Source organism: Rhinatrema bivittatum, chromosome 7, assembly GCF_901001135.1.
Source record: "Rhinatrema bivittatum chromosome 7, aRhiBiv1.1, whole genome shotgun sequence".
NCBI classification, from domain to species: domain Eukaryota; kingdom Metazoa; phylum Chordata; class Amphibia; order Gymnophiona; family Rhinatrematidae; genus Rhinatrema; species Rhinatrema bivittatum.
In genome coordinates, this window is record NC_042621.1 from 134,238,771 (window position 1) to 134,258,026 (window position 19,256).

The 19,256-nt window shown below is 44.3% G+C and overlaps 1 protein-coding gene across 3 annotated transcripts in view; it reads right to left on the minus strand.

Annotated features, from left to right (window-relative positions):
* P4HA1 (prolyl 4-hydroxylase subunit alpha 1) overlaps window positions 1-19,256 on the minus strand; it is a 280,816-nt gene that overhangs the window by 172,640 nt on the left and 88,920 nt on the right. For all 3 annotated transcript variants that reach the window (XM_029609177.1, XM_029609175.1, XM_029609176.1), the window contains exon 5: window positions 12,537-12,674. In XM_029609177.1, coding sequence (XP_029465037.1) covers window positions 12,537-12,674 — 138 coding nt within the window. The remainder of the gene's footprint in view (window positions 1-12,536; window positions 12,675-19,256) is intronic.

Genomic DNA, 19,256 nt, shown 5'->3' on the forward strand with positions numbered 1-19,256 from the left:
TCAGGGTAACCCGCAGGATTTGGGGTCGGGGAGGTTTTCTTGCAATCCTTCAACGGGGTGTTGATACCGGACAGCGAGATATTGAACCAGGATATTGAGCTATTCTCAGATGCAGCTGGGTCCACCGGCTTTGGAATTTATTTTCAAGGACAATGGTGCGTGAAGCTGTGGCTGGAGGACTGGGTGTTGACCAGTTTGACCAAAAATATAACCTTTTTAGAATTATTCCCAAGGGTGGTTGCACTGGCAATTTGGGGGGGGGGGGGGGGGGGGGGAACAGCTGAGTAACAGGCGTGTGGTATTTTGGTGTGTCAATTTGGGGGGAAGTACAAGTGATTAATCGATTGTCCGCAAAATGCTTGAGAGTCTCGGCCTTGATAAGAGTAGATAACGATGTGCTTGCCAAGGAACGTTAGCATTAAGGCTAAGCATGTCCCAGGACTTCAGAACATGATAACTGATGCCCTCTCTCGTTTTAAATGGAAGATTTTTCGAGCGATGGCTCCACAGGTGAAGCAGAAGGCGGAGCATTTCCTGGAGTACCTCTGGAATCTGGGGCGGACGAAGAATGGAGATTGATACGGAAGTCGGTTGCCCATGCCACTTGGGCGGCCTATGTTGCAGGAAGACGATTGGTAGCTCGTTTTCTACAGACTGGAGTGGTGGGCCAGTTCAGGAGGGGCTGATGGTGCAGTTTATATTGTGGGCAAAAAATAACTTATTCTGTGCCGGTCAAGACACAGGTCGCGGGGTTTTCTTTTTTCCAGATGTTACGAGGATGGGGGGAACCCAATGCTCAGCTTTATAGTGAAGCGAGCGTTAGGGGATGGCAAAAGGGACACAAAGAGGCCCATCAGATATGGGGACTTGATTCAGTTGATCTCGGTGTGTTGGTCCAGTTATGAGGTTCTGTTATTTAGGACAGCCTTTTCTTTAGCATATTTTGGGGCGACCAGAATCAGTGAGTTGGTGGTGAAATACAAGGCCACAGAAAGGAATGGTGCTTATAGTGCAACAAGTCTGGGTGCACGAGGATGTGGTCACGCTATATGTGCAGAAATCAAAAACAGATCAAAAAGGGAGAGGACAAGTCATCACGCTCCTCCCGGCCGAGAATGCAATGGTATGCCCACTGCAGGTGGCACAGGAATATGTGAGGGTGCGCCCCAACATGCTAGGTTCCTTCCTAATACACAAGGATGGCATACTGCTTACCAGATTTCAGTTTTACAAGAGTTTTAAAAATGGTAGTTAACAGACTAGGGTGGGAGGCAAAAGGATATAGTTCGCACTCTTTTGGCATTGGTGCCGCCACTTCGGCAGCAGAAAGCGGCATCTCGGTAGCGGGGATGAAGGTCATCGGGAGATGGAAGTCTAATGGCTTCGCTTCCTACGTGAGAACATAAGACCGACAGGACGGGGGGGGGGGGGGGGGGGGGGGAGGAAGTTGGTGAAATGGGTGATTATTCGGATTCTTCTTTTGCAGAGTTAATGGGGGTCCTTTGAATGCAGGGGTGTGCCTGGGTCGTGGGCCACTCCTTTATCCACTGGGCGCAACAGAGGGCAATGCAGAGACCTTATGGAGAGCACCTAGACCTGGAGTGGTGGAATTGGAGGATTTCTTGGTTTAGCAAACGGGGAATGGGATGGGATGAGTTGTTACCTTTCCTGCAAGAGTGGGTGAGCATGTGGGGGAAACCCAAAATTATAGTAATACATAATGATGTAGGGGCAATGATGTAGGGAAAAAGTTGTGCAGGGAATTGCTAGCATGTATGAAGAAGGATTTGGCGAGAATTAGGATTCTGTGGCCTAGCGTTAGGGTGGGATGGTCGGACATCATTGATAGATTCAAATGTAAAGAGACACTGTGGATAAAAGGGGTAAAGAAAATGAACAGACAAATCGGAAAGTGGGTGATGTCGCAAGGGGGGTTCTGGGTTTCACCTATCGGAGGTTGGAATGGATCTCTTCAATAATGCCTTGCAGGAAGGGCTTGAGAAGGTGATAGCAAGAAGCTAATGGGCCGCAGTGGGGGAACAAGGACGACTTAAGACGTCCTTGTTTGTTGCGGAAACCCGAGCTCAAGTTATATTTGTGAATGTACTGTTAAAATGGAGTGGGGGGGGGGGGAAGAGTGCATCTCGTGTAGTTGGGGGGGCTGCTGCATGAGATGGCCAGTGAGCTGGGGGCTAAAGCTCAAGGCCAGGGCTTACCCTCGCTGGGGCGAGGCGGGATAAGCAAGAAAGTGCAGGGAGGGTATGCTTTACCATTGGGACGCAGTGGTGGAAGTGTCAAGGAGGGAGGTAAAAGGGGGAGGGTCTTGTTATAATTGATAAAGTTATTAACAGTCATGTGTTTGTAAGGGCTCGGGTTAGGATGAATAAACTGTGGTCTGTTGTAATGCCACAAATGTGTCTTATTGAGGAGTGAGGAACGGGAGAGCCAAGCGCAGGTCTTGCCTCCCTAGGTTAGTGATGGCAGAAAATGTTCCATCTACTCTGCCCAGCAAGCTTTTTTTTTTTTTTTTTTTTTTTATGGTAGTACCTGCTGCTCCATTCCCCATGACTTCTGTTTTTTTTTTTTATTTGATTAATATGCCACCTTTTGGCACTTCAAAGCGGATTACATTCAGATATTGTAAATATTTCTCTTTCCCCAAAGGGTTAACAATCCAAGTTTGTACCTGAGGCAATGGAGGGTAAAAGTGACTTGCCCAAGGTCACAAGGAATGGTAGTAGGATTTGAACCCTGGGCTTGTCTAGTTCACAGCCTGCTGCTCCAACCAGTAGGCAGCTACTCCACTCCACTGTTAAAGAGTAGTAACAAATTAACATGTTACCTTTTTCTTCATTTCCATCCTTTAGCCATAAGGTATCTTCTGTTTATATCCCACACCCTTTTAAAATCCCATGACCATTCTTGTCTTCACTACCTCTTCTAGGACAGTATTCCATGCATCTACCATCCTTTCCGTGAAGAAATTTCCTGAAGTTGTCAGGAACTTCATATGTTCTACAGCCTTCTCACTGGAAGAGGCTAGATTCCCATGCATCATTAATACCTTTCAGGTATTTAAAATTCTGTATCATGGGGTGGATGACGTCACCGATCGAGATGGCACCCTGAACAGAGGGCTCCTGTCTACCATGAGCTTGTAATAAAGGGAATTGGTATCCATCTCCCCCATTGACAGTAATTCCCAGCGTTACCCAGTCCTGAAACGCTATATTCATGTCTACCAGATGAAAAGGGACTGATCTGAATAAATATTCTTACTTAAAAATGAGAGAAGTTCTGGAAGGCCTGGGCAGCAGCAAGGAGCCTGTGATGGCAGACCCCCCAGAAGCAGATATGGATTCTCATAATGAAGGCCAAGGATTGCAAGACCCGGGGATGCCCACCCAGAGCGAGTTTAGACAGTGGTTTAAGTGATCTCCGACGAGATATGAAAACCAATAAGAAAGAACTGCTTGAGAAAATAGCTGAACTCAGAGACGAAATGGGTGAGATTGGACACCGGGTCGACGAGTGTGATATTCGGCTTAATTCACAGGCGGCTCAGATCGAGAAACTCACCTGATGTGACAATTTGATGGGACAGGGGACGACCTCTTAAAGTTAGAAGATCTGGAAAACAGAAACCGCCGTTGTAACTTGCAGTTTCGAGGGGTGCCTGAGACAGAGTTTACAGCGACTGCTAAGCTCACTCTGACTTTTTTTCTAACAAACAGCAGAGAGATGGAAACGGAGGGACCTCCTTCCAAAAAAAAACTCGAGCGAGCACACCGGACCCTGGGCCCCCGGCAGGGAAACCAACCTCGCAACATCATCGCCTGTTTTCTGAGATACCCCAAGAAAGATAAAATCCTGTTGGCGGCCAGAAAGCAGCAAATTTGGCAATGGGAAGGGCAGACTATCTCAGTCTTCGCAGATCTAGCTCCGGGGACAATTAAAAGAAGGCAAACCTACCAGCCGATTACTACCCTGCTTCGGAAGGAACAAATCCGGTACCGGTGGCTGTTCCTGACGGGGATTGCTATAACTATCAATGGCACCACGTCCAGGGCGAACACCCCGGATGAGGCGGCAGCCATTTTGAAAGCGGCTGGCCTACAAATCAGCGTGGCCTCTGGGATAGAGCTCAGGAATAAACCGGATCTCCCAAGATGGCAGCGAGTCGAAAGAGGCGGCTGGAGGCTTCAATGCAACATAGGGGACGTGGATCCTACCAACGTTTTTTTGATGTTTCATTTGGGGGGAGAGTCTTACATGAATGGGAGGGGATATCTGTTCACAGCGTTTCAGCGATGCTGATGGTATTGAGTAGCTGTTATCTCTGAGTGGAGATCTTCATCACCTTACCCTGCTTAGGCAGGAACGCCAGAGCAATTTGGCGATCAAGAACTGGGGAGGGTGGGGAGAGGGGGGAGGTATGGGAGAGCAGTCAAGGTAATGGGGATATGCGTGTGGACATTTGGGATGGGAAAGGGAGAAGTATTTTTTCTGGTCTAGAATCGTTAGGTATTCTTATGCAACGATATGAGGGGGATAATCTCAGTGGAGGTTTTCTAGCTGCACAGCGCTTTCTTTACGATCCTTATGCGTTGGATCCATGGCGCTAACCTTTTTCTCATTAAATGTCAAGGGGCTTAATACCCCCTGCAAACGGCATCTGCTAAAACATGATTTGCATGCTCAGGCAGGAGGGATTATTTGCTTGCAAGAAACGCACCTGCGGCGAAGGTATGAACATTTAGTGGACTGGCCTATGTTTGCCTATAGATTCTTTACCCCTGCGAGTAAATCGCACAAATATGCGGGGGTCAGTATTTTTTTCAAGCAGGGATATGAATATATTATGAAATCCCACATTTTGGATGACGCAGGCCGGTATGTCCTGGTTAAATTTGAATATCAAAAGGAGATATTCACACTCATTAACATATATGCTCCCAATACTGAGCAGAAGGAATTCCTAGACCAGATAGACTGACTTAACCAAAGAAGGGGAGGGAACTCTTGTCATAACGGAGGATTTCAATTTGATACTGCATCCTCCTTTGGACAATTTGGGTAGCCATAGCCTGGGTACTAGAATAGCAAGGAGGAGACTAAGGTCTTTTCTTGTTAAATGGAATCTTAGCGATGTCTGGAGACAGAGGAACCCTGAGACAAGAAGTTATACATTCTTTTCCAAACCCCATAACACATACTCCCGGATAGATTATTATTTAGTTGATAAATCTCTGCTTGGGAGGGTGAAAGGGGTATCTATAGATTCCATAACATGGTCAGACCATGCTTCCATTGGACTGGAGGTACTAGATCAGTCAGTGGAGAAAGGCTTTCGTCCCTGGAAGCTCAATGACTCGTTACTTGCAGATGATGACTATTGCAAACATTTGGAAAAAGAGATCAATAACTTCCTTCATATTAATACTGGGACTCCTGCGGTGGTGTGGGATTGTATGAAGGTGGTTATTCGTGGACACTTAATATCTAAATGGTCACACACCACTAAGCTAAGGAAGCAGACCAAACAACAGTTATTGGGAGAAATCAAACAATTGTCAGATGAACATAGGCACACATTGGCAAGGGCCACATATGTGAAACTACAAAAAGCCAGAGACGAATTGCAAAACATGACTGATATGGAAATTAGGACCCAATTGTCTCTTATTACGCGAGAAAAATTTGAATGGGGTAATAGGGCAGGGAGGTTGCTTGCTAGGTATTTAAAGCATAAACAAACTCAATCACAGATTACTGGCATTAGGAACCCAGATGGAACCCTACTCATATTCCCACCGGAAATTAGACAGCGCTTCCAACAGTTTTATGGGGACCTATACAAGGCAGATTCCTCGATAAGCCAGGACCAAATAGAGAGTTACCTGAGGGACATTGATCTCCCACACCTCACAGTGACGGAAAGCAAATATATGGACAAAGTTCTCTCAGGAAGAGGTTATGGAGGCCATAAACAGTCAAGGTCAACAAGGCCCCGGGATTAGATGGCTATACCACACAATTTTACAAAAAGTTCTCCTCAGTATTGGTACCTCCGCTACAGAAGTTCTTCAATCATGTGAGGACGGGATTCCCATACTAGGCAAACCAGAGCGGGATCTGACCCAATGCGGTTCATACCACCCAATATCTTTAATAAATCTGGATTTGAAGCTTTTGGCCAAAATCATGGCAACACATCTTAAGATCATATCCAGGCTAGTACATTCGGATCAAGCGGGCTTCATACCGGGGAGAATGGCGGCTGATAATATTCACAAAATAGTAGATTTAATTTGGTGGGTACATGACCAAAACATCCCGACAGTCTTGCTTGTGGTGGACGCAGAGAAGGCCTTCGATATGGTCCATTGGCCATTTCTCTTTAGCACACTGCAGCGACTAAATTTTGGGCCCCTTTTCTTAAATTGCCTACAACAGCTATATACAGACCCTATGGCTCGTGTAAAAGTGAATGGGATTTATTCCAATACTTTCCCCATTAACAGAGGGAAGAGACAGGGTTGCCCCCTATCGCCTTTATTGTTCGCTGTCTTTTTAGAGCCTCTGGCTATAAGAGTCCGAACAAATACAGAGATTCAGGGTATAGACATTGGAGGAAGCCCCTATAAAATGTCAATGTTTGCGGACGATGTACTGTTTACATTGACCAATCCAGACATCACTTTACAGGAAACATTGAATGAATTGCAGACCTTTAGCGGAGTATCTGGTTTCAAACTAAATATAGAGAAATCAGAAATCTTGAACATTTCTATCCCTCATGGAGAGATTGTGCACTTGAGGTCTTTGTTCCCATTTCGGTGGGCAAGTAAGAAATTTAAATACCTAGGGGTTTACTTAAGTAATGATCCATCAGAGCTCTTCCACCTAAACTACCCACCACTTATTCAAAAAATTTTTAAAGATCTAGATAGGTGGTCGGAACTATATTTGTCCTGGGTTGGTAGAATAGCCTCCATCAAAATGAATGTATTACCCGGATAGGATATCTTTTTCAATCACTGCCTATACCTTTCTCTCTAATGCGATTATTAAAAAGTGGCAACAGAAGATTTTCTCATATTTATGGAGACGGAGACCACCAAGAGTGGCTTGACATGTCATGTATTGATCCAAATTGAGGGGGGGGCTGGGTGTTCCCAACTTAAGCTGGTATTACGCCGCTGCTCAGCTCCAAGCAGTTATCGATTGGCACCGTACGGGTAAGCAAAAACAATGGGGGATTATAGAACAAGCTTTTATAGGCAAGATGCCATTGCAAGCATTGTTATGGCTGCCTCGTAGAGCGTGGTCCCCCATCTGCCACGTATCACTGCCTGTGACCACTACTCTTGCCATTTGGGATAAGTGGAAAAATTCTCTGGTGGGAGAAAGGAAATATTTTTTTAGCTCCAGTCTCCTAGCCAACATTCTCTTGTCCAAGGGGGGCTATATAAAAACTTTTTGATCCTGGGAGGCTAAAGGGCTCCGGAATCTGGGACAACTATGGGAGCTGAATATAATGACCACTTATCCTACCTTGCAGGATCGATACCAATTACCCCCAAGTGATGTGTTCGCATATCTCCAAATTAGGCACCTCTTCCTGGCAGAGGGGATAGCTAGAGATTTGGGGTTGGGTAAAACTAAACTAGAGCATTGGTGTGATCATGCGGACCATTTTAAGAAAGTGATTACCCAGATGTATAATTTCCTCAATAAGGAGCCTCGGGCAAAGCCGACCCACATACGTGCCTGGGAGAATGATCTGGGTAGACATTCGCCTGACACTACTTTGGACGCTATTTATTTAGCTACTAAGAAGGGGTCTCCATATACCACCTTAGCAGAGAATTGTTATAAAGTTCTGTTTCGCTGGTATCATTGTCCAGAGCGGCTTCATAAATTTGCTGACACTTACAATCCTTGTTGTTGGAAGGGGTGTGGACAGATAGGCACTTTCTACCATATGTGGTGGACGTGCCCCAAAATAACTGCCTTCTGGATATATATTACAGATTTATTAAAAAGCCTGATAGGAGAGGAGATATCCTTAACTCCAGAGAATGCTCTCCTTAATTTGCCACTGGATATCCCATCTGACAAGTGGAAATTGGCTCATCTCATCATCATTACCGCTCGGTGTGAGCTGACACTGTTTTGGCGATCGGCTTCGGTGCCAGAGGGGAACATGAGGGCGAGGTTGCATAAGCTCTGGCTGGTGTATACAGGCATGGCACATACTAGCAAGTTGCACCAGAGGTACTTCAAAATATGGAAACCGATAAGAGGGGTGGCTCATACAGTAATATTCAGGGGCTTTGTAGACATCTTTTGACCAAATCCAGGTCTATTATGATTGCTATGACAATGGCGACGCTGCCTTGAGTATATCTATTGAATGTCTCTTTATCTTTATATCCCTTCTCCCTAAGATATTCCTCGAACGTGATTGCGGTTCTTACCTCTATGATCTCAGACCAAAGCACAGAATACCTATTCCTCCAAGTGTATAAAATTGCATTACTTCATTGCCTCAAGTTGGGGGGGGGGGGGGTAAACATAATTTTTTAATAATTCTGCAATTTGGTTGTATGATTCAATGACAAACATGTCAAGACCAACGGTTATGTTTATGGATTTCCTGTTTTTATTATGCAATGGTTGTGTAATTGTCATATATTAATAACTTAATAAAATATAATTTACAAATACAAAAATTCTGTATCATATCTCTCATCCCTCCTCTCTTCCAGGGTACAGACCCCACCCCATTTTGGTCACCTCTCTCTGGACCACTTCCATCTCATCTCTATCCTTTTTTGAAATACAGTCTCCAAAACTGAACACAGCATTCCAAGTGAGGCCTCACCAAGGACCTGTACAGCAGCATTATAAACCTTTTTCCTGGGGGTTATGCCTTTCCATGCAGCCTAGCATCCCTCTGGCCTTAGCTACCACCTGGTTACATTGAAGGTGATGAAGCAATCACACACAATCATCCAGAGGTCTCTTTTCTGGTCCCTGCACATTGATCCTTTATTCATCACAGAACTCCTTTGGATTTCTGCACCCCAAATGCTCAACTGCACTTACTGGCCTTGAATCCCAGCTGTCAAACTTTAGACCACTTCTCTAACTTTCTTAGATCAAGTTTCATTCTCTGTACTCCTTCAGGTGCGTCCACTCTATTACAAATCAGAGTCATCTTCAAAAGATACTTTTCTTTCTAGCCCTTCCACTATGTCACAGATATTCAATAAACCAGCCTCAAAACTGATCCTTGAAGCGCTTCACTTATTACTCCTCTCCTCAGAGTAGGTTCTATTTACCACCACTTGCTAATTCTGTCAACTAATTTGTATTCCTACCAACTTGGGACTCACTCAGGCTTCTCATTTTGTTCATGAGCCTCCTATGCAGGATAATGTCAAAAGCTTTGCTGAAAGCCAGATAAATCACATTGAGTGCTCATCCTTGATCTAATTCTCTAGTCACCCAATCAAAAAAAGTCAGATTCATTTCATACAACCTTCTGGTAAAACCATATTGCCTCTGCTCCTGTAATCCATTGGATTGTAGATAAGTTTGCTATCCTTTCCTTCAGTAGCCATCTCCAGTAATTTTTCCACAGACATTTTAAGTGTACATTATGTCAAGTATTTATGCACATTTTATTTTGTGTATTTAGTATCACAAGGAAACACTTTTATAACATCGGATTGATCATCACTATAGTTGCTTTTAGATATACAATCAATGTAAATGGGACAATGATAGTGCTAAACTTATGATAAAGTGTTCAACCAGTACTACATTCAGGTCCCATGGCACTGGAGATTGACTTGAGGCTTGGAATGTCAGAAGCCTTTCATGAATTTAAATACCAAAAGGTTGGGGAGAGAGATTGGAGCCCCTTTCACCTGCTTATGATATGCTACAATAGCACAGAGATTAACTTTGACTGAAGAGATACAGAGGATGAAAGGAAGATTATAGTAAATCCTTCAGGCCCCAGGAGAAAGGATCCAGATGGTCGGTCTCACACTGTCAAAAACCTCTTCCACTTGAAATCAGAAGATTTCTTAGTTGAAGGCTTTCTAGCTGAAAATCATTAAGTCCTCCACTTCCTTCAGAAAGAGCAAAAAAAAGATACTACTACACATTCAACAAACCCAGAGGATCCAGGGATGTCAGATTTGGATAGCAGAGCACGCCTTTCTCCTACATGAGGGTTTGAAATATCCCCAATGGAATTTGAGACTGCATTGATAGATGAGATATGGAAACCACACCACACTTGAAGTGGCCAGGCTGGTGCAATGAGGATCTCCGTGCCTCGTTCCAAAGGACTTTTTGGACAGTTATGATAAGAGGGTATGCATAAAGTACACAGATGTTCTAGTTTAGCAAACAATCTACACTTGTTTGGATGCATGGGGCAGAACTCTGACCTTTCGGTTGTCTTCTGAGGCAAACAAGTAAATCATTGGTCTTCTGCAGAGACTGATTAGATCGTTCCAGACTCTTTGGTCCAAGAACCACTCATGAAGATGTAATTTGCTGCTGAAGTGATTGCCAACATATTCTGAATTTCTGGAAGATAAAGTTACTTGTAAATGGGCACTGTGATTTGTCCATGACCAATTCAGATGATGACCTGGCAGAGAACGTGAAAGCCTATGCCTCTCAGTTTATATAAAACCTAGCCACCCAATTGTTTGAATTTAAAATTCTCTTTCCCAATAGGTGGTGAGAGAAAACTCAAGAGCACAATCAGTGGTTCACAGTTTAAGTAGTTTGATCTGCAGATGACTCTCCACTGGAGACCACAATCCTTATGTTCATGTAGTTCTAGTATGAGACCTCCATCCCTTGGTGCAGGAGTCTGTATACAGAGTCACTTGATACAGTGGACATGTAATGAAAACTTCTGCATGCATCCTCCACTGAAAAGATGCTCTATCCTGGGAGTCACGGAGATCTGGTGGAATAAAGATTGATGGAGCTGATTCCATTGATGTTAAAGGTCCCACTGAAGGCCTTTAAAGAAATAAGTTAGATCCACATGCACCACAGTAGCCGGATGCTGGAGTAGGACTAAAAATCAGCTTTACTGCTTCAGTTATGCTGCAGGAGACCCCTCGGAACAGCAGCTCTTTCAGTTAGGAAGAATGCTTTCTCCTAAAGAGAGAATCTACCCAGGCTCCTATAAAGAATCTGTTGAACTGGAAACAGGTTTGACTTGGCAAATGGTCTTGAGATCTCAAACTCCTTACAGGGACAGGCCTGTCACCAGGTGATTGTCCAGGTAAGGGAACATGCAGGCACTCTGCCAAAGCTGTGCTGCCATCAGGCATACCCCTTGGGGCCACAGATAGGCCAAAAGTGGAGTACCTCATATTGGTAGCATGTGTCCATCACAATGCTGAGGAACTACTGGTGGGAAGTGTGAATGGGGATGTGCTCACAAGCATCCTTCAGATCCAGAGCACATATTCAATTCCTCAGTTGAATGAAAGGAGCATCATCTTGAGGGAGCTTCCCCTGAACCAACGGTTTGTTCAGTATAGACCTCAATCCTCCTGATATCTTGGCTATTATGAAATATTGGGAATAAAAACCCCAGCCACAATTCTCAAAAGGTACAGGATCAATCTCCTTCTGCAGGAGGAGCAACTCCAATTTCAAGCTGCAGTTGGGCAGATTTCAACAGATCTAAATTGAAGACTGAAGTCAGCTGGGTCAGAGGATCGTGAAAGTGCTGGTAGCTATATTCCCCAATTTTCAGGACCCACTAGTCCCTGGTGTTCCAATAACTACTCTGGTAGAAGGATTAGACCCTTCACTCTCCCCCCACCCCCCAACCCCTTGGTTGAGACAGGGAGATAGGCCTCAGCTTCAGACAAATATATATATGCAATCTTAAGAATTAAAAAAAACCCAACTAATAAGCTGGTGAAACTGATGCACACATCTATAACTGGGCTCTCAGCTATGAAAAACAAAACTTGCACATCGAAAACCCTAACTGCAAGAATTACAGAGGTAAGGAGCAGTGAAGAGGCCCAAATAGCTGAAAAGGCCACAAATTAAAAAAAAAAAAATTTTTTTTAAATGGCGACACTACAAAAATCTGTCCATTAGGAACCATGGCCAAAACAGAACTGGAGGGGCTTCATGCAATACTGAACTCACAAGAAAAACCCTTCATAGAAGATCTGGTTTAGGGTTCCACAGATGTCACCCATTTGTGGGGACTATACCGTACATCTTGCTTATATTCTGAGAATCATCTTTAGAATAAGGTTCCAATGTAACTGCTCATCTTAATTCTGTTTACGGTATTATTTTCCTCCCATGTAACAGGTACCTTACACTGGAAATGACATAGCATTTTGTAGTCAGCTGATCAAAATTCTTCTTAGTAAAGAAGCTGAAAAGATCTTGGATATATTAATATTAAAGTTAGATAGATGTAGAATGATAATTCCTCTTAGCAGGTAACTGGCTCTTACCTGGCAGTTTGCCTCTGGAGATGGTGTTTGCATCCAGTTTGTAAGTGTCCTGGAGACGTAGCAGAGCCTTGGCTGCCCCAGTCTGATCCTCATCTGTGGGAAAATATTGCCGTTGGATGGTGAGGTTGGAGATAAATCCTGTAACAGAGGATACAAAGGATAAGGAGAGAAAACAATGTTTATCTGCAACAGGTGACTTCTGAAGTCAGTACTGCTATTTTATCATTTCTAAAACGTTATTAGACATAAAGTGCTGTAGAGATACACAATAATGTCCCTGCTTCATTTTTACAATATAGTCAAGACACATACATGACAAGTTAGTCTATGGAAAGTATATTTATTGTAGAGAAATGGTTATGATTTAAGGGCAGATGCAAAAAGGTGAATTTTGAACTGGATTTGAATATGACCAGAGGAGTAGCACAATGCAGACTCAGGAAGTCTATTCCAAGCATACAGTACAGCATATGGACAACAGTTCTTCAGTCATGCAAGTGGGAACAAGCGACAATGATAGAGTAGAACTTGCCTGGGTTTTCTGGTACAGAAAGCTTTTGCTGTACACAAGCAAAGCTTTTGCTGTGCACTGCAGGACCCCACAGCTTCTTTTAGGATTGATATTAGCCAAGCTTACAAAAGGGAGAACAACTCACAAAGGAAGTGTTGTGGGTTAACTGAAACACTTCATACTGGCAGCTTAGAAAGCAGAGTTGATTACCTGTAACAGATGTTCTCCAAGGACTCGCACATGGATGACATCAGATGGAGCCTGTCATGGAAAACTTGTTAGTTTCTAGAAACTGACAGGCACATTGACCACGCCTCCACACAGGGTCCCTCTTCAGTCTTATAATATAGAGTTTGCGAAAAATAAAACAAATGGAGAGGAACCCAACTCTGCAGGGTGGCGGGTGGGTTTTGTGAGGATTAATCCTGCTGTCCTCGGAGAACACCTGTTTCAGGTAAGCAACTCTGCTTTCTCCAAGGACAAGCAGGATGGTAGTCCTCATCACATTAAGTAGCTCCAGGCCTCTCCAAACATGAGCAGCAAAGAACAGGTGTCAATGTGACCAATTGGAACTGCAGCAGCAGCCAGAGGAGCAGGTCTGCACCCAAGGATGAGAGAGAGTTGGGTTTTCATGGCTGGAAGAAGATACGGAGGATGGACTATCCGAGTGGAGGGAGCTCCAGGTTGCCACCCTGCAGATCTTGAGGATGGGAACTGCATGCAAGTGAGCACCGAGACAGACATGGCCTAGACAGAGTGAGCTTTGATATGACATTCAAGTTGTAAATCCGCTGCGTGTAGCAGAAGGCAATGCAATCCGCTAGCCAGTGGGATAGTGTCTACTTTGAGACCATGACTCCCAAGTTGTTCTTATCAAAAGAAAGAAACAGTGAGTAGAGGCACAATCTGCTCCAGAGCATGTTCACCACGGCGAGTGTGAGGCTGTGGGAAAAAACAATGGCCGCACAATGGACCGGTTGAGATGACACTCTGAAGCCACCTTGGGTAGGAACTTGGGGTGTGTCCTGTAGGACCACCCTGTCGTGACAAAACTTTGTATAAGGTGGATATGACACCAGCCCTTGCAGCTCATCTACCCTATGAGCCGATGTGATCGCAACCAAGAGGATTACTTTCCATGAATGGTACTCGAGATCACAAGAGCATAACAGCTCAGAGGTTTTATGAGTTACAAAAGGACCACTGAGATCCCAGAAGACTGCCGGGGGGGAGTGGGAGGCTTCAATTGAGGCAAACCCCTCATGAACCAGCCAACAAGCAGATGGCAGGAAATTGGGGAACCATTCAAACCTCAATGGTATGCCCCTATGGCGCTGAGGTGGACCCTCACTGACGTGAGCTGTAGACCAGACTCAGAGGGACAATAGGTAGTCCAGAAGTGAAGGAGGGGAATAAGAGAAGGGATTCAACTGCAACCCTTGCATCAGAAAAAGAACAGCTTCCACTTCAGATTATAGGACTTCCTGGTGGAACGTTTTCTGGATTCCAGGACGACACGGGATACCCCCTTCCAAAAGGTCGAGGGCATCTACCATCACCCGATCAACATCCAAGCTGTGAGAGCCAGGGTCCATACCTTGGGGTGATGGAGCTTGCCCTGTGTCCAGGGTGATGAGGCCAGCGCCGTTCCCAAACGAATTGAGGATTGCGCAGTTTGGTACTGAAGGGTCGGGAACCAGACCTGACAGGGCCAACAGGAGCAATCAGGATCATGGCTTCTCGATCCTGCTGCAACTTCTGGACTGTCTTGGATATGAGCAGAAGGGGCAAGTAGGTGTAGAGCAAGCCCGTCCTCCAGTTAATCGAGAAAGCATCCGCTAATCGAATCTTTGCCCCTCCTGCAGAGAGCAAAACCGGTGCACTTTCCTGTTTTCCACAAAGGCAAACAGGTCTATGTCTGGGGTCCCCCAGCAGTGGAAGATGCTGTTCGCTACCTCCTGATTGAGAGACCATTTGTGGGGTCTGAATGTCCAACTCAAGATATAGGCCAGGATGTTGTCCATTCCCGGAGAATGATACCGTTCAATGGCCCATGTGCAGACCTGGACTGCCTCCTAATAGAGGGGAAACGACCCAGTTCCTCCCTGCTTATTCAGGTACCACATGGCCACCTGTCGGTCTGAACCAGAACTATCTTGTTCACGAGACGCTCTCTGAACACCTGCAAGGCATAGCAGACTGCTCGTAGCTCCAAGAGATTGATCTGGAGCTGAGCCTGCTGAACTAAAGGCTTTGGTGCAGTAACACAGAACATGTGCTCCCCACCCCATTTGAGAAGCATCAGTGATGAGTGTGGCTTGGGGGCTGAGCATTCCAAAAGAGGCAACCCCGCTCTAGGTTTGCGGGGATAGTCTACCACAGGAGGGATAGATGCAAGCTATTGGTGAACATGATGCAAGCATGCATGTCCTGCAATGCCTGACACCACTGAGCGCGCAGCATCCATTGCGCACGGCACATGTGTAGCTGAGCAAATGGGGCAACATGTACCATCGCTGCCATGTGGCCCAGCAGCTAGAGAAACTGACATGCAGACACATGTGGGCAGCTGGAGACATGTTGTGCAAGAGCTGCTGAAGTCTCTGACTTGTCCTGAGGTAGACAGGTCCTCTCCTGGACAGTGTCCAGGCGTGCTCCAATGAAGTCCAGCTGCATGGCATGGGATAGTTGATCAAGAATTCCAGGGTCTCCAGAGTTTTGATCGTGAGACGCATGGCACTGAACCCCTTAATGGGAGGTGCCTTTGATGAGCCAATCATCCTCCCAGACAGACGTGCTGCTTCATCACCTCAGCATGCTTACCTACTTCTGTAATCGCACTATTTAAAGCTCCCAGTTGCTCATGGAGTTTACCAAAATCAATTTTTAACACAGCAACTACTGATATTGTTACCTTCTGTATCATTACTTCACTACCATTGGCTTCCAGTGCATCACACGTGTCTGCCATCTTAGAATCACTGGGGTGAAGCTTTTCCTTATCCTTGAGGAATGCTCCAGGAAAGGCAGCACAGATTTCTGGCAAATAACAAGTGGATCATGAGGTCAAAAGAAAAGCGATGAGGCGTTTTGAAAAAGTTTTATTTGGGGTAGCAACTGGAGCCAAGAATACATGTCTAGCTCAGTTCATTGCCCACATGACCTCCCAAGGTAATTAAGAACCTCAGCAACTCTAAAACCCAGATGATTCGCTTTGACTTGTCTATAAGTGACAGAAGTTCTCAATCAACCAATTACTCAGGTATGTACACATGAAGCCATGACAACACAGAGGCATTTGATGAGAACCTGAAGAGATGATTTAAGGTCAAAAGATAGTATGTGGTACTAGAGATGCAGTGTCCCTACTACACATCTGAGTTACCTCATGTGATTTAGGTGCAAACCTCAGATTCAGTTGGCATAATACATACCCTCTATTTAAAAAAAATAGAGGGCCCAGGTCTCTACAAATTGTTCAAGGCCCTTAAATCAAGGCTGGTTCTAAATCCTCCAGCCATTTTGGGGCCCAGGAGCGTCTTGAAGTAAAAACCTTGTTCTTTCTTGTAGTGTGATAGATTTAACCACCCAGGCTAGCAAAAGGGAGATTTCAGATCAGAGGTGGTGCAGATTTTGGATGAGATAATATGCTCTTTTGGGTGGGCAATCTGGAGGGATTATCAAGAGATATAGTCATAGTTGTTCCTTATGATCTGAAAGACCAAGTTGTCTGTGGTTATAATGGACCAACTGTTAGTGAAAAACATCAGCTCCCCCACCCCCCCAGACATACACAGAGATGACTTCTAGATTATTATTTTACATGGATCCAGTCAAAATTTCAACCATGGTTTTGATTGGGTAGCTATATGGGACTGAACTCTTCTGATCCCAGTGAGGAAGTCATGAGCCCTGTTATTTCAGTTAAGACTTCCAGCAGCATTGTAAAGGGGGAAGACTGCTTTTTTAGTAAATTAAATTACTTTGGTATGCCAGTTATACCTCAGAATTTATAGAGAAGTCTTAAGTGTGGCATGGTAGTCTAATGGTATCTACACAAATTATTCCCATTCTTCCACTGCTGCACAGCACAGTAGCAAGCCTTTTATATCTTCATGAAGGCCTGAAGATTGTAGTCATGAGAGTCTGCAAAGTGCCAATGGCTATGGCAGAAGCTCTTGAGGCAATCTCAAAATCATAGATCTGAACAGTGAAATAACTTCTTACCTGATAATTTCCTTTTCTTTAGGATAGGCAGGCCAGTTCACCCAAGTGGGTTATGCAATCCTGCCAGCTGATGGAGACAGATCACTGACTCACTGATGTCACTCTATATATAGTCCTGCACAGACAGCCTGCCAGTAGACATCTAAACACCACTTAAACTGAAAGAACCAATATTTCCTGAACCCTAAGTTGTTTGGTTTTCCCCCTACACTTCCAAGAGACTAAAAGCATTAGGATTAAGAAATGAAATCCAGTAAGAACAGCAGAAAAAGAATAAATCTGCCACTTACCCAGAATCTTCAATGAACCAGAACCTTTAATGGATTTCCAAATATATGCTGTCCAAAAAAAGAGCAACTGCAGCCCTGTGCAGGAGTGTGGATTGGCCTGCCTATCCTAAAAGGAAAGGAAAGGAAAGGAAAGGAAATGATCGGGTAATTTTACCTTCCTTATCTAGGCAGGCCAGTCCATACAAGTGGGATGTACCAAAGCTACTCCCCAGAGGGGTGGAAACTGCCCATGCTTCCAAAAGAACTGCACTTGCAAAAGATGTGTACTCCTGTGCACCAACATACAAACAATAGTGCTTGGAGAAGGTATGTAAGGAAGGCCACGTCGCAGCTCTACATGTCTCTAAAAGGTACCAACTAATTCCGCCCAGGAAACAGCCTGTGCTTTAGTTGAATGTGCGCTAATTTACCTGCCACACACTTTGGAAACTTAATTTACTAGGAATTTATAGGTGCTTATTTATGTGCAGTCTGGTAAAACAAACTGCCCTCACTTATTTATAGTGACATCATGCACATCACCAAAGTGATATTGCAACCTTTAATATAATCATTGGGTGTTATGAAATCAGAGACCAGCTGTATGATTGTCCGTGGAAGTACCGTACTGCAACTTTTGAGATAAGAGCACTTTTCTGTTTCTTTCTTATAGCGCGTTAAAATAGTGGCATTAGGATAAATTTAATATTGAAATTTAAGTGAAACCCAATGATTACATTAAAGGTTGCAATATCACTTTGGTGATGCGTATGATGTCACTATAAATAAGTGGAGTCAGCTAATTCTTAAATCAATATATAATTTTAGTATGGCCAACAAATCCGAATGCAGTGAAAGCTGATGCATAGAAGACCTCAGACACTGCGTTCTTGTAAAAACAGCATGTATTAACACTGTACCCATGTTTAAAAACTCTCGCAATAGTTACTGCATTATCAAAGTCTTACTTAAAGTGAGACTTACACTCAGACTAAGACTATTACATTCTGTATATTGCAGTTCATATTACTATAAGCCCCTGATGCAGTCCTAATTTCGGGCAAAATTCGGCCAGAGTCGGGCCATTTGGGATTTTTATATTGTAGAACCTTTGTCTCCACAATAAAAATATCACAGCAACTAAGATGACTGGTCTTCCGTTTGTTTGATCTGTTTCCTGGCTTTAACAGACCATCTGCTGCATTGCTTTCTGGGACCTAATATCCAAGGGGTGCAAAACATGATAATCTTGCTCATTTTGCGACCTGTCAAAAGATGGTAAGGGAAATGGATTCATTTAAATGAAAGTCCAAAACCACCATCAGCAAAAAGAAAGGCACCATCCTAATTCAAACTGTGTTCCTGGTTATCACCAATAAAGGCTTCCACACAAAAAAAGCTTGCAATTCGGAAATTCTTGACAAACATTTCACGGCCAGAAAAAATTGTTTTCATAGTTAGCAAACAAAGAAAGCTGTCTAAGGGGACAAAAGGTGGGATCCGCCAAAAACAATAAACACCAGATTCAAATCCCCAAGTGGCACCAGAAAACACGGAGACAAAATATGGTTAACTGCTCTCAAAAGTCTGGAAACATCTGGATTCAAAGAGGTTTACCTTGAATATGCCCTAACAGACCAAGGCAGCCACCTACACTTTGAACATATTAAGAGCCAACTCTTTAATCAAATCTTCCTGCAGGAAGTCTAAAAT